General features: G+C 28.8%; 1 protein-coding gene across 4 annotated transcripts in view; it reads left to right on the plus strand.

Moving 5' to 3' along the window:
• LOC111621066 (aryl hydrocarbon receptor nuclear translocator homolog) overlaps positions 1-16,977 on the plus strand; it is a 152,498-nt gene that overhangs the window by 126,117 nt on the left and 9,404 nt on the right. For all 4 annotated transcript variants that reach the window (XM_023363120.1, XM_023363122.1, XM_023363118.1 and 1 more), the window contains 6 exons: positions 5,914-5,943; positions 6,421-6,615; positions 6,728-6,911; positions 7,172-7,278; positions 11,598-11,748; positions 14,615-14,838. In XM_023363120.1, the coding sequence (XP_023218888.1) occupies positions 5,914-5,943; positions 6,421-6,615; positions 6,728-6,911; positions 7,172-7,278; positions 11,598-11,748; positions 14,615-14,838 (891 nt within the window). The remainder of the gene's footprint in view (positions 1-5,913; positions 5,944-6,420; positions 6,616-6,727; positions 6,912-7,171; positions 7,279-11,597; positions 11,749-14,614; positions 14,839-16,977) is intronic.

The raw sequence follows: 16,977 nt of genomic DNA on the forward strand, positions 1-16,977 counted from the left end.
CTTGAGTAAATGCTGGTATACATGGTAAGGAAATCCTCAAAGGATGTGCTTAACAGACGAAAAAAACTCAGATATAACTGGCTGGATCGAACATAGTAATTTACAAAACTTATTAAAATATCTCCCAACATATAAAGAATTATTTTTATTTAAAAATGGATAGATAGAAAAAAAATCACGGTTAATCCTCAAAGGATTTCCTTACCGTGTATAACAGCCTTAAAGACCCAGAGAGGGATCCGAAAATGTTTGCATGTAATTTTACTCTTGTTTAATACCGGTTAAAGGGTTTGATGAAGGATTATATTTGTATTTTAATCCGGTATTTGAAGATTCTTTATTTATAGAATTAGTTTGGTTTATTTGGCTACAGCAGGGGTCGCCAAACTGGTCGATATCGACCCCCAGGGGTCGATGCAACATCATTGGGGGGGTCAATGCGGCTAGGGGAACCTTTTTTTTCTTTTTTTTTTGCTTATACAGAGACCACAACGTTTTTTTTTTTTTTTTTTTTCTTATACACATACACTTGTAATAAAACTTTACGGTAGGGGTCAATGTGAGGCTTTGGGAAGCGGTTGGGGGTTGACGGTTAAAAAAGTTTGCTGACCCCTGGGCTACAGTAACGTGACATGTGAGCAATCTGCCAAGGAAGATGCATCTTGGGAAGACTTTTGGAAAGCTTGACCCCTATTTAGGTGTTACTGACATGAAGGAAACCCAGAAAATTCCATATGGTCAGCCTTTTGGCCATGCCACAACTAACTAATTATGTTCCAGTGTTTGGTAGTTTTATCTGCTCTACTGGAGGACATTTATTAGAATCAAGAAAGTACCATTCAGAAATGAAAAGACTGAAGTTGTTAGATATGGAAAGTTAAATACTTGTAGACTTTTCACAGGGTAACACTTTCAATTCCATGCAGGCAAGTGCTATATGCTACCTGTTGCAGTAATGATAGAGTGCATCTATTTCACACTATATCATTGTAGCAGTAATTAAGTGAATCTAATATAATATTTTTTAAAATTATCCTTTTTGTAAAAATTATATTTAGTTTATTATTTTGTTAAATTTTTTGCCAGTAGGGATAGTGCTACATGTAAAGCCAGCAAATCAAATGTATATAGAAATCAAATCGGTATTTTAGAGTGAGATGCATGACATTATCTAAGTTAGAAGTATGTGAATATAACTGCCAAGCTTAATGGCAATTGGTCAAACAGCCTAGGAGTGTATAGCAAGCAAACAAACATCCTCATTTATATATATATAATGCAGGAGAAAGTTTTTGAGATAGACATGTTCAACTATATATAATAAATGTGTACATATTTATCAGATTTACATATCATAAAAACAATAATTTTTAAGATTGCTGAGACCCTGTACATATTCTGAAGAAATATGAAAGAAAACCAGCTGACAATTGAATTAAGTTAGTTATTTTATCCTTACAATGTTTACACTACTGTATTAAATCTATAATTTTTAATAAATTTGATACTAGAAATTGGAAGAATTAATGCACCCAACTTTTTTTTTAACTTTATTTGTTTTGATTTAACACATTTTAATAAATTTGTTTATTTAAAAAGTTTCATTTTATTTTAATTCTAAGAAAAGTATTCATACTTCTTTGTCTAGAAAATTCCTCTCTTTAAAAAATTTTTACAATTTGCATTTAACAGTATTGCTAAACAACTCAAGTAAATTTTAAACTTTGGCTCTTTTTTTATGACTTATTTGAATGTGTATAGCAACAATCAGTCTTTCATTCCAACTTTATCTCATCACTGAAGCATCAGAAAAATTTAATTCAAAAAGTTTGATGCTTTGTATGATTGCATTTCTAGAATCAGTCTTTCATTTTTTCATAAGAACAGTATGTTTTTTACACAGATTTTTCAGAAACATTTCTACTCTGTAAAAAACAGAATTGATTGTATTATGAGATTGTGATTTTGCTTGCTTCTAGTTTATAATTAATTGAAGTAGTAATATATCTATAGCCTTTAAAAAATATCAGTTTTGGTTATTATTTAGTTTAACTTAAGCTTTTTGATTTTTTGTAAGTTATGCAGAGTTATGTATTTAAGTTATAAAGAGAAATACCATTAAAGAAAATAAAACTGGTAAATATCCCATGAAAATAATTTGACATAATATTTCACAAGAAAATAATAATAAAGTGTATTTGCAGAACATAATTTCTTTTTAAAAAACCTCTAATCCAAGAGTTACCTATTACAGGTATACCTTGGGTTTCGAGTTAAGTCGTTCTAGATTACATTGTTTGTCAAAAAAAATATATGGAAAAATAAAAATCAAGTTTAAGTCATTTTATTCAACTTTACGTCTGTCCACACAAATATTGAAGTTGTAATATCACTAGAAAAGCGTTAAAAGCACACTAAATCATCTTACTGTACAATAAATAAGAATAAAAGTATATAAAATCATATTAAAATATGTACATTTACAGTAAATGTTAATCCTAGAGAACAAAATATGAAAACATCTGTGACTCTGTGTTGTCATCTTATTTAGCAGTCTTTAGGAGCTCAATATTAGTGTTTTCCACGGTAGTTCCAATATCTACCATTTGGCATCATTGTCAGCACCACTCTTGATTCACATGAAATTGAAATTCAGTTTAGTTTACACATATGCATGGTAAATGTCTGCTTACCGTTAGTAAACTAAACGTCTCTCATTCTAACGGTAAGCAGATGTATACCGTGCATATGCATAAACTAAACTGAATTTCAATTTTCTTAGAAGCCATCGGGACAAAATATAAAGTCACAAATGAATGAGAGAGTAGGCTTATTGCCTACTCTCTCATTCTCATTCATTTGCGACTTTATATTCTTAGTATTCTTCATCCCTGGGGCATCAGATATGTGCCAAAATCTTATCCTTATTGCAAACAACAATTATCAATACAGTTGTCCGACTCATTTCAAAAGATCAAGCAATCAGTACAATCTTTTCACCTTTTTCATGGCGTTTTATCATAGCCAGTTTATCTTCCAGCGTTATAGCATGAGGCTTAGCACTTGCACTAGGAATGTCACATTCATTTGTGACTTTATATTTTGCCCCGATGGCTTCTAAGAAAATTCCTAGTGCAAGTGCTAAGCCTCATGTTATAACGCTGGAAGATAAACTGGCTATGATAAAATGCCATGAGAAAGGTGAAAAGATTGTACTGATTGCTTGATCTTTTGGAATGAGTCGGACAACTGTATTGATAATTGTTGTTTGCAATAAGGATTTTGGCACATATCTGATGCCCCAGGGATGAAGAATACTGTTATTAATAAGAAAAGAGGAAAAATCTGTGAAGAGATGGAACAACTACTTTCTCTTTGGATTGATAGGTTGAATCATCAGTGTGCTGCTATTAGTCAAGAAATCATTCAAGTGAAAACATTGTCTTTGTTTGAGGACCTGAACAAAAAATATCCAGATGAGAAAGATGTAGAGTTTAAAGCGAGTCAAGGCTGGTTTATGAGATTTAAAGAATGAAGAAGTCATCACTCTATTAAGAAGCAAGGTTAAAGTGCATCAGTTGACAAACAAGCAGCAGTCTATTTTCCTAAAGCATTGGCTAAGATTATCAAAGAAAACAGGTTTCTTCCTGAACATTTTTAACATTGATGAAACTGGATTATATTGGAAAAAATTGACAGATCGTTCTTTCATTTCCAAAGAAGAAAAATCAATTCCAGGCTACTAGATCTCAAAAGAATGTGTGACTGTTATGTTAGGAGATAATTGTGCTAGAGATTTTAATTAAAATCATTGCTGGTGTATCATGTACACAACCCCCATGTCCTGAAGAATGTAACCAATGCATTTCTTCCTGTTATATGGATGGCTAATCCAAAAGCATGAATGACTGTTGTTATTTTTGAAGATTGGTTCTTTAATCATTTTATCCTGGCAGCAGAAAACTATTGCAAGAAGAAGGGGATTCCTTTTAAGATATTATTAATAATTTATAATGCTCCTGGCCACTTGCAAAACATTGTAGATTTTCACCCCAACATTACCATTGTGTACCTCCCTCTGAACACCACATCTCTTATACAACCATAGATCAGGGAGTCATTACAATCTTCAAGTGTTACCATATGAAGCATACATTGCGGCAAGCAGTAGCCGCAACTGATTTTTGCATGCAACTGATCTTGCTGAGTCATGCACACTTCATGATTTTTGGAAGGAGTATGACATATATAAGGCTGTACAGAACATAGCAGCAGCATGGAATGATGTTCAGAACACAGCTATGAATAGTGTGTGGAAAAAACTCTGCCCACAATTCGTGAATGATTTCAAGGGGTTTGATAATGTTGAAATCAACAAAACATTGGTGACCATGAACAAAGAACTGGAAATGGATTTGGAGAAGGATTTCATAGATTTATTTGAAAAAGACAAGTAGCCCCTAACGAACAAGGATTTGATAAAGTTCAACAAGCAGCAAAAAAAGAAGAAGTTGAACCTGAACCGTGTCACTTTTCCCTAAAGAAAATGCAGGAAGCGTTTGCTTTTATTGAAAAAAGACTTCAAATTTTCGAGGATATGGACCCAAATGGTCAATGCTTTTCAAAAGTTATGCATGCTTGTCACGAAGCTTTTGCTCCTTATCATGTAATCCTTGAAGAAAAGAAGAACACAGTTCAAGAAACTCTTGACCAGTTTCTTATTAAAAAGCATATCGAACAACTACAGCCAGAATCAGCTGTTGATGCTGACGATTCACAGCCATCTACATCTGCGATGTAAATAAACAAATTGAATGTAAATACTGGTAAATTTAACATAAATTTGTTTATTTTCTACTATTGCAAAATAATTTTAATAACTGTATTTGTTATTTAACCTTACAAAATCATCTTATTTTATAATGTCTTAGAGCAAATCACATTCAAAAATAAAGAGTCTGCGAAGTACTGTAAACATCGTCAAATTGTAAACATGTACTGTACATTTACAAGTACAGTACATGCATTCGTAAATTTAGATTACTTTTTCTGTACTATATTAAAAACTAAAATTTATTTATTTGTAAGCTTAAAGTAGATTCTTATTAACCATATTTTATTAAAAATGCATTTATAAATAAAATACAGAACTGGGAATGGTTATTTGTGGTTTAGCCTAGTGACAAGTAAATTCGACTTAAGTTGCCTCCCCTGGAACAAATTATTGATGTAAGGTGAGGTATACCTGTATTTTAAAAAAGAAATAAGGATAGTGCTTTACAATGTGGATTTTTTTTTATATTTTTCTCTTTTAGTTGCAATTATATTTTTCTCATTTTGTTTATGACTGTGTGAAAAATATATTGGAAAATAAATTTCATATTTATAAAATTTAATAATTATTATTTTAAAGCTTAGTAGATTGTCAATGATGATATCTATAATTAAATATATTTTCAATGATACATATTTTAATATTTACACATATGTTATATAATTAAGTATAATTTATTTAATGAATAGAATTTTAACTGCAGAATAACTTTAAAAAAATTATTTTATTCTTTTTATAAAAGGCTAAATTTCAGATCTAGTAAATACCTGTCATGTGTCTGACTGTACTCTACTCTGGTCTTGAATATTAAATAAACTACTGCATTATATTTCTACTCAGTAAAGTACAATAGAACTTACAGTGCATTGCTATTAGTATTCATGATGAATTCTAGATAAGTTTTAAGACTATATTAAGAGTGAGAAAGTTCTTTGTTGTTAGAATAATCTGTATTCATCAATTTCACAATTTCATAAATCTTTTCTTTTGAAAAGTAAAGGTATAATTACAGTACATGCTCTGACATGCAAATTGCAAGACACTAATATAATCTTTTTCTCTCTCTTTTTCCTTTACAGCTGGAACAGTCAAGAAAGAAGGTCACCAATGTAAGTATTCTCACATTTGTAATGAAATTATTTATTTCTCTAAGGAATTTTTATGCATATGAAAGTATATGAAATGAATTAGTATAAAAAAAATTTATATGGTTTATCAAAGTGTGTAAAATTTCAAAGAGATTTTATTAAGAGCATTGTATAATAATATAATGGTGAAAGTAGAATCTTAAAATACTTCTCTCTTATAATTTATGTAAGCTTAGAATTTAATTTTCCTGGGTACAAGTTTCACACTTTGTTAGAATAGAATGTTCTAGATGGAAATTGGTCATATTAAATTTAATATTATCTATTTATGATAGATCACTGGATAAAATAAATGATAAATTGTAAATACAAAATGAAGTCAAATTCTTTAAATGTATATTAATAGAATAAATCCTTAAGTGTATTTTTAAATATTAGTTTTAAGTTTTTTTTTTTAATATCTAATGGTTATATAATTTAAAATATATTTTTGTGCAGCATCCATGCGCTTGTGCATGGGTTCACGCAGAGGCTTTATTTGCCGAATGAAAATTGGAAATGTTCAGCCAGATGCAATGTGTCATGGTCATCTTCATCGAATTAGACAAAGAAATAGTTTGGGACCATCAACTGATGGCAATGCATATGCTGTTGTGCATTGTACAGGTTACATTAAAAATTGGCCTCCTTCTGGTAAGTTGTTTCTTCATCTCTATGGTCTAAGAGTAGTTAATGTAATTGAAACAGAAGTTATAAATTAAGTGATTAATGTAAAGTAATAATTATAAAGAAGATATTTATGTAGGTGTTCAGATTGAAAGGTTGGATCCAGAAGATGCTCACAGTGGTAGCCATTGCTGTTTAGTTGCAATTGGTCGTCTTCAAGTGACAAGCACACCCAATACCAGTGATCTCATGGGTTCTAATTCTTCCAATGAATTCATTTCTCGACATAATATGGAGGGAAAATTTACATTTGTGGATCAAAGGTAAATGTTTTTATTTGTGTAGATAAAAGCCTATGTTTATACATATATTTATAAAGAATAATAGGTATGTAGAATTGTACATATTTAGTGAATTTAAAATTTATTAAATATATACAATTTCCTAAATTTCAAAACAAATATTATATATAATAATTGCTATATGATAAATAAAATATATTTGTATAATATTGTATACACATTCTAGTTTTATGTGTGTTTAAAAATTGAAGTTTTCATAAAGATCGATTCTTAACTTTTAGAATACAAGGTGTTCTGGGTTATCAGCCTCAGGAATTATTGGGTAAAACATGCTTTGATTTTTTTCACCCTGAAGATCAAACCCATATGAAAGAAAGCTTTGAACAAGGTAAATTTTCATCTGATATCAATGTTTTAAATTTTTTTTTATTTTTTAAAAAACATTATTTAAACTTGTTTCATTTGAAATAATAAATTTAAGAAACTAATTTTAAAAAAGTTTAATCTTAATTCAAATTTAGGTATCTTATCAATTGACAAATCAATTATTTTTCAGTTATAAAATCATATATCAGATTTTTAGATATAAATAATCTTTGATATTGAAATTTGGTTTATTTATTAATAAGTTAAGTACAGGAATTCCTCATATAACACAGTAGTTATGCAAATCCATGCTACACAAAACAAAGGACTAATGCATAGGGTCATGTTCCAAAAGTTAACAAAAGTGTGCTATACTTTTTCATTACTAAAAGAAATATGTTTATTAAAGCAATCAATAATTTATTTCCAGTCAGTAATTAATTAACAGTCACAATTAAAAGTACTGTATTACATTGTGGCTGTCAGCCATAATATTGTATATATGTATTTATTAATTTAAATTAGTTTTAGCCTTTTTCTTTGTTTCTTTGTTCTAACTTCTTTTAGAACTTTCCTTTCCAACCCTTTTTCCCTGTGGGTGGGATTACCGATTCAGAGAAATCAGAAGAACAAAAGAAGAGATAATGCCCGGGAGTGCATGAAAGAAGGGGACAGGAATTCTTGGTTGAGCTCTTCAGGAGAAGGGACATGTGAAGCTAGTGCTCCAGGTCTCAAGTAGGATGACTGGAGACTGCAAGGAACTGAGAAGTTTATAAAGAAGAATTTCTGACAGTAAATGTAAAAGAAGATACTAAATTAGTATCAGGCAAAAATCTACAAAAAAAAGAACAAAAAGTTTCAGGGAAAAGTCAGGGTTTTTCAATCTTCTTATTCTATCTATTTTCATCTACTACCCTTCCTATTCCTTAGTATATAAGTTAGTATATAATTATTAGTTGTAAGTTTCAGCCCACGTATAGTTGTCACACTAATATATTTTATTGTTTATTAAGCCTGTACATAACACCTTTGTGTAAAGAAAGTATTTTGTGGAGTTGGATTCTAAAGAACCTGTTCATAAACAAAAATAAAATACTTTGTTTCAGGAAGTCTATTGAGTATTTATTGTACTGTTCCGCTCGCTGGTCTACATACTTGTCATTAGAACATCACAACATGTTAATATGAATTTTATATAGTTAAACCGAGCATTTTCTGTTTACAAAGTATCATCATAATCTCAGCTTTTTTGTTGATGTTTTTATTTTTATTATAAAAAATTTTTTATGGGTGACAAAATAAAAATATGTTATTAATTGAAAATTTGTTATAATGGATGATGTTTGTTCAGTTGAGTACTGAGCGACTTTTTTCTGGAATTTGTGTTTGGACACCAAATTGTTTGAGTATCGAGATACCACCATATTTCATTCATCATTTTATGAATGATTGCTTATCTACAGTTAAAAAAGAGTTTAACAGCACTTATCTAAAAATGTTTAAATAAACTTTATATTAAATATGAAGATTAATCTATAAAAACAAAACAATGGGTCTTGAATGCTAAAATCTGAAAGCAATGATGACGACACCTGATTGATAGGAAAGTTAGGACAAGGAAGAAGAAATTGTACTATCAGTTTTCATTAAAGTATGCCTGACAAAATGCACAAAACAAATTGAAAATATCAGTATTCTAAAATCCATGGGCAAATTTGAGACAATATGCATGCATGCTTGACTTGAATTTTAAAAAATCAAATAATGGAGTTTTCACTTAAAAATTGTGAAATTTTGTATCCCCAACCTGTGTTAGAGTGAAGTCATGTTGTATAGGTGATATCCCAAATTTTCAAACCATGTTGTACAAAAGGATACCTGTACATTGTAAATTTAAAAATTATAATTATTTTAAATAAAATTAAATAAATTACTTGATATAACTTCATTTATAAATTAATTACAATTATTTATGAAAATTTAATTAAAATTAGATTTTATAATTGATTTATATTTATTTTAATATCAAAAAGGGAAGGTTTTATGCTTTCTTTGAAACATAACAACATGTAATGAATTATTTGCAGACTAGTCTGATATTATATCTAATCATGTGTAATGTGAAAATGCTGTCTGAAATACATTAAGGAAAATGCTAATTTTATTTTGTTAAATTATAAAATTAGTATTTAACCAAAGTTTTTTTAATTCAAAGAATGGCAAATTATATACAATGTGACCATGCCATACACAGACTTGCCACATGTGGCTTTAGCTCTACGCTATTGACAATCTAGGAGGGAAAAATGGAAGCTATGTAAAATTTTAAAACGTATAATTCCACACTAAATTTATGCCATTTTTTAAGTTGCATAAAGTCTTGCAGCATCTTATTTATTCTCATTCCAAGAAAGTGTTACTGTGCTCATTTCTTTGTTTTGTCTTAAACACTAGGACTTGCATTCTCTTTGTCCAGAATTCTTGCTGGTAATACATTGTGTCCATGTGATATTGGTGCTTCTCTGTTTCCTTTATGCTAATTACTTTGCAAACGTGGCTCCAAAGCACAAGGATAGTGATACTGATAATTCTGATAAGCCAAAGAAAAGCCATAAAGGGCTTACTTTAGAGGAAAAATTTTTAGATGTAGTGAGAAAAGAAAAACATTCTGCTCCCAAAAAATTTTTAAAGTTGTTTTTATTTTGTAAGGTATTATGCTATTTGTTTACAATAAACAAACAACTTATTGGAAAATAAAGCAACTAATATAAACATTGGCACGGGATGCATTAACCATAGAGATGCAGATGGTTTATCCACTGCATGGAAATCATTTTACCATAGCGCATAATTAATTTCTGGTAGTAATTAATATCTTGTAATAGACATATATTTTATTATGGCAGCATTAATTTGGTTATGTTTATTCCTATATTAACCACCTGTGCAATTTTTCATTTTACTTTGGAATTAATTTGAATTTTTAAAGCTTTTGTATTGCTTGCGTTCTATTTTAGCATTCTTTTGTTTGAGTTTGATTAACTGAAGAAGGCTATTAAAAATAGTTGAAAACGTTATTATTTTATTAATTAATTTATTGCTGGAAATATTAAGGTGTTGTTTATATTAGTTGCTATTTATTTATTAATGTAGTGTTTATTTGCTTTATTTATATATAAAAAGAAGTGTGATAGCTTTTTTTAATATAGGTAATACTTAGTAATTAATGGTTGTTTGCTATTTTATGCAAATTTTTACTATATTTTCATGGATTGTCAGTTATGTCAGTCTATTCAGAAAAAACCATGAAATGAGATATTTATGTATAGTAAAAACTGGCATGCCAGTTTAAGTGAGGTTATACATCTCTCTCTAGAAACAAACAAAATTTTTATTCTATTATAAAATTGAAACTGTCAACATTACATCAAAAACTATGATTATATGTTTAAGTTTAATTTGTTCGTCTTTTTTCTAACAATGTAAAATACTTGTGGAATGCCAAAAGTGCATTTTTTATTTTTATTATAATTTGATTCAAAAATGCAAAAATAAACATATTAAATTTAAGAAACTTGCTGTAAATTATCTCAACTTACACCTATTAATGTCCCTTTGTGTGAAATTAGAGAGAAGGGTGTTATTTTTAAGGTCAGGGTAGATAGATAGTGCAGCACACACTGACTAACTACTACTACATAAGTCCAATAAGTCATTAATTGTTTTATTTCCTTGTAAAGGAAAACTTTCTTCCTGATTTTAAGTCAGTCAAATTACAATGTTATTATTTTATTATACTCAGAAGAATGTTTTCTTTAATGTTTAATTAACAACTAGTTTTGTTAGATGTAATTAATTTAATTTTTAGTTGCAGTTTAACGGCATGTCGGGAACCCCAGAATTTTCAGCATGCTGGTCTCCTCCAGTTATATGCAGCATATTGGTCAATCTGCAAAAATACAGTACTTATGCAAAGGGTCTTGAACATATTGGTCATGTTTATAGCACAACCCTACTGTATATTATTAGATAGTATAAATACTATAAACAAATTAATAAAGCTACATTTGTTTCACTGACTCATTAACATGAAATGTAAAGAAAAATGAAATAGTATTGTCAAGTACATTAAAGAAAAATCTAAAATCTTTACACAATAAAATATTTTGTGCACTATGAAGTGTAATAATAAAATATATTATTATATTTTGATTTTTCTATTATAATTCTTATTAAAAAAAATGGAAAAATAATTGTATTTTACCATTCTATTAACAGATAATATTCTATAAGTTAATTATTTTACAATAGAAAGAATTTATGATAAAAATTTTTTTCTAGTACTTAAATTGAAAGGACAAGTGATGTCTGTAATGTATCGGTTCCGAGCCAAAAACCGTGAATGGGTATGGTTACGAACAAGTAGTTTTGCATTCCTGAATCCATATACTAATGATGTTGAATATATTGTATGCACTAATACTTCTGCCAAGTAAGTTGATTTACTTATCATTTAATTAATTAATTAAAAAAATCAATATATGTAATCAATTGTTATTATTTATATTATTATAAATACTATCTTTCAATTAGTATCCAGTTAACTGCCAAGTTTAAATAAAATCTTTTTTATTCACTGGAAAAATGGTAACAAATGCCAAAACTTTTAGCTTACATTACAATCTAATCTTGATTAAATATTCACTGTTAATATTTGAATATTCTTATTTTTTCGAAATTTTCATTATTCAAAACTGTGGTCAGTTCAGCTTTGTCTTTTTGTTAGTTTCTTCTCTGTCATACACACAATAATATGTTTCATTCTAAATTCAATAGGATTGTACTAAGTATTAATCAGCTACCATCTAAACCAGTTACCAGTTTGTGAGATCAAAGGATTTTACACAGAAGTGGGGTCCTTCTGTGCCAAGTGTGGGCTCAAGGGGTTTTGTAACCTCCTCCTGTGACTCCAAATGTGAGGCTGGGAGTCTTGTTCTGGTTTTTCCTCGCTCACTATCAGGATTATTGTTATAATTTCAAGATTCAGGGGAGATCAGTGAGGTCTCTCCTTTTTATCATCAGGTCCTGACACCAGTTAGGATAAAATTAATTTTCAAGCTTTCAAGTATGATCAGAACTTAGGAAGATTTACTTGATGGGTTTCCATGGTTACATGGGGATGACAATGGAGTTAGGTATGTGGACAAGTTAGAATATAACAAAAATTATTTATTTAAATGACTAATTAAGTCTATACATAGAGATAAACTTAAACTAATCAAATGAAATAACTATACAAAGATATAAATGGAAAGGTTCTGCAATCTAACCTCAAAAAACTATATATCAATAGACCTTGTTTTGAGAAAGTATACATCAAAATAACAATCTGTTACTTGCTTACTTACATGCAAGATGATGGTGTCAGGAGCATTAACAACATCTGGAGATGGAGAGTAGGGAATTGTATAGATCCATGATTCAGCACTCGGCAAGAGCACCAAATTTAGTGAGAACTATGGCTAATACATGACTGAAGTCTCTGGCTAAAGGGTGACTAAAACACGTCTGAAGCACTGTTTGAAGGTGACCCTTCACCTTATATACTCATTGGTCCACCAATGGTATAGTTCGAAAATCATGCCATATTTCTGTCCCAAGGGGGAAGTCAGCCATTTCTGGGCCAATAGTCAAATGAGGCATCAAACTCAACAATCAGTTTCAAAAGAACTATATTGCTTCTCTCTGTGAATAAGAGGAAGTACAAAGATAACAAAGATAGATAATTTTTCTATCATCTTGTTTTAAAATAATATTTTAAAATACAGTAATACCTCGACTTATGCGATTTCCAAATCTTGTCGATTTGTCTTTTGTTTGAGTGCCACGCAACTCTTGATTACCCACTCCCCCCACACTATTGTTCAGCTTACATGTTCGGACGTGTCGCGCGGAATTGACACATAGCTACAATTTATTTTGTGTTATTTATTTCTGTGTTTGTTATATCTAAGGAGACTTGAGAGACTCTATGTGGTGATTTCTTGTAACCATGAATGAATCAAAAGACGAGATAAGATTAACGAGAACATTTATTAGCTTACATAGATCCGACTTGGATTTTACACAAAATGTGAAATTATACCCCGACTTATGCGGATTTGACTTACACGGCTATCGCTCGGTCCCACCTATCGCATAAGTTTGGGGTATTACTGTATTAACTAAACAAAAATATTAAAAAAATCCCCTCTCAACTCCACATTCTCACAAGTTTATGTAGCAATTTGGTTTAGTCACCATGTTGTTTAATAAAAACTTTTGGTTATAAAATTAAATTTGAAGATAACGACATTAGTCAGCAATAATCTTTTAGAAAACAAGCTTAGTCAAACTGATCTAATAGCATGCTCCATAAAAGCTAATCAAATATTGATTTTGTTTAAAATAAATTTTATAAATTCTTGGAATCAAGTAGTAGTTGCATATGCACAATAAATGGATTGAACAGAACATGTGTGTGCAAATCTGACAGATCCACATGAATGACACACAAAGTCCTAAGATAAGCACTTCTCCACTATAGTGGAGTATGCTAAAAACAATAAAATACAAATTTTAAATAATTGCATTTTTCTCCAAAAATGTTCTCTAATAACATAGTATGTGAAAGAAATAACTTTTTGGTTGTAATTATAACCTGTTTCTTGAAAATTTATTTAACCAGTTCAATGTTGTGTGTATCAATTGCAATCAATTTAGACTAAATATGACAAAATAGATTCATGCTTGAAAGACCTATAATAAAATAATTTAATTATGGTTTTGGTATTTGTTTAATGAAGTAATTGTTTAGTCTAAAACTATAACTTATTTGATGAATTATAAATTACATTTTTATATTAGACCTACAGAACATGTTTAGATTAATATTCTCTTTTTAGTTTTGTAATTAAATATTATCAGTCCATTTTAATGATCAGTTGTCTAATTCAATCAATTCAGAAGATATTTGGACTATTTCATATAATCAGTTTGGAAAATGACACCCATGATTAAAAAAATAATAATAATAAAATATGGATTATTAACTCAATTGTCTTTTACTGTTGTTGTGATAGTAAGAAATTTGTCACAACCATTGGATTGATTTAGTTCAGTAAACAATTATTTGTTGATTTCCCAATGATTAATAATTTGAATCTGTTACTGAAAAGTTTTATATTTTAATTTAATGATTGTATTTTGTTATTTCTAGTTATATGTTTGTGTAATTTTTTTTTTAATAAAAATAGTATATTATTGATATTTAAAATATTTTCAACAAATTTATCATTTATACTTCTGATTCATTGTAGAAGTTTACATCACCAACAAGATGTAGCAACTTCAGGTGCTGAACAGTCTCCGTCTGGTGTAGGAACATCAAATGCAGGAGATGGAAATATGGGACAATATCCAGGCCATAATATGCAACCTAGTGGCATTTTAAGTTCACAAGCTAAACCAGAAGGACTTGACTACAGTATTCCAAGATCTGGAGAAGTTTATCCAGGAGTTGTACCACGTGGTCATTTACCAGGTAAATATTAATATTATTTATTATTTTAAATCACAGAATTATAAATATTCTATTTTGATTTCTTTGCTATTTATTTTGTTATCCAACAAGATATATGAAAATGAATTTAGTTAAATGTCTATAATTGTATATTTTTTTTAATAAAATGACAAAAATAAATTTCTTTAATATGGAAATAAAACAACAATTTTTAAATAAATAATGAAAACAGAGAGCCTGAATTTTCAAATGATTAAACATATTATTAAAAATGATGACAGACAACAAAAATTAAATACAGTGGTACCTGTACTTCAAATTTATTCATTTTAGGAGGCCTGTTTCTGAATCATTCGAAAACTGAATCAATTTTTCATATTAGAAATAATAGTGATAATAAATAAAGTGAATTAATCCATTCTCAGACCCTAAACAATACTGTTTTTAATAACAGCAAATACATATAATTTAAGGTAAAAATAACATGATTAAATCCCCTAATAATATGGGGTGTCCACAAAGTCTGGGTACATAAGGATTAACACATACTTTTAAAACAAAGTAATTTTATTTGATTCTAATATTAATAAATAACATTTTCAATATGATTTCCATCATTTTCAATACATAATTTGATGCGCCATAATTTATGGACACCATTACCAGTCAGTGTGCTGAAATCGACTGCAATACAGACCTATTTAATCGAGTTCACCTGAATTTTGCAAGGCGCATCAAATTATGTAATGAAAATGATGTGGAAATCGTATTGAAAATGTTATTTATTAATATTAGAGTCAAATAAAATTATTTTGTTTTAAAAGTATGTGTTAATCCTTATGTACCCAGACTTTCTGGACACCCTGTAGATTAAAACATGAAAACAATAAATAAAATATATACTGTATAATAAAATTAAAATTGCATTTACTGGTTGCACATTGTTGACTTTGGCGTCTTAAACATGGATTAGAAGTTTATTTTAAACTTTTTACTTAACATTTTGTTTGAATAAAATCAATTTGAAATGTCTTCATATAAAAAGCATATCAGGCATATTATGATGCTTTTTGAGTTTTGAAAAGGATATAACACTGTAGAAACAATAAAAAGAAAAAAAAATTATAATATATATGAGGAAGATGCTCCTAAACTTCAAAGATGTCGCATGTAGTTTAAAAAGTTTCATTCAAGAAATTTTTAACTAAAGGATACAAAATGTGTGGGGATAATCAAAAGCTGTGGACAAAGAAATCATTAAAAATTGGCAAATAACACACAATATATATAACAAAAAATAAAATGAAAAAAGCAATGAAAATATATAAGTTTAACATGAGATCAAAGGATGATTTTGACATACAACAGATTGCATTTATTCTTTGAGTGTATTTTTTTCACTATACATGTAGTTCAAATTCTGAAGCAAATTTTTGTCTTCAAAGTACAAGGTACCACTGCATATAAAATTTCTTTATTAATAGTGATTTAAATTATATATGATGATCACTAACACTGACTGATAACAAATAAACACAAGTGAATTAAAATCAACATTTGGTCACTATTTTTGTATAGTACATACCAATATAAATATAAAAACTGTAATAGATGGTTATGTTGTACAATTGAAACATTAACAAAATATAAAATAATCAAGAAAATAACTCAATTGATAAAAATATTATTTACTTCTAAATTGTTAAAATAAAGGTTACTCTAAACACTTTTTAATTTTGAAAATTCAGGTAAAATCTACTGTATAGTCTTGGTTTAAAACCTTAATATGATGTAAAGTAATTTGGTTATTGTAGTCTCCAAAAGTTAATATATCCAATTTATTTTCACCTACAAAGTACTTATAGCATTTGAATCAGAAAATAATCTGGTTAATTTTAGTAACCAAATTATTTTTCTGATAATTTTAGCTTAGTTTTGCTAGCAATTTCTATAATGTTTGGATGAATTTGTTGTTCTAAGTAGAGAAGTTATTATCTACTGTAATTTCATGCAAATAACCTTCAGGTTATCTATGTTTAAAAGACACTTTGAAAGCAGGTGTATATACCAATTCTAAATTGCAGTTATGAACTCATCAAACTTTGTGTCTGAAGTCACTAAGAATATCTTTAGAAAATATGATAAATCCTTTTAGTACTG

The sequence above is a fragment of the Centruroides sculpturatus genome, unplaced genomic scaffold (assembly GCF_000671375.1).
Source record: "Centruroides sculpturatus isolate CEXI.00-Female unplaced genomic scaffold, Cexi_2.0 scaffold228, whole genome shotgun sequence".
Classification (NCBI taxonomy): Eukaryota; Metazoa; Arthropoda; class Arachnida; order Scorpiones; family Buthidae; genus Centruroides; species Centruroides sculpturatus.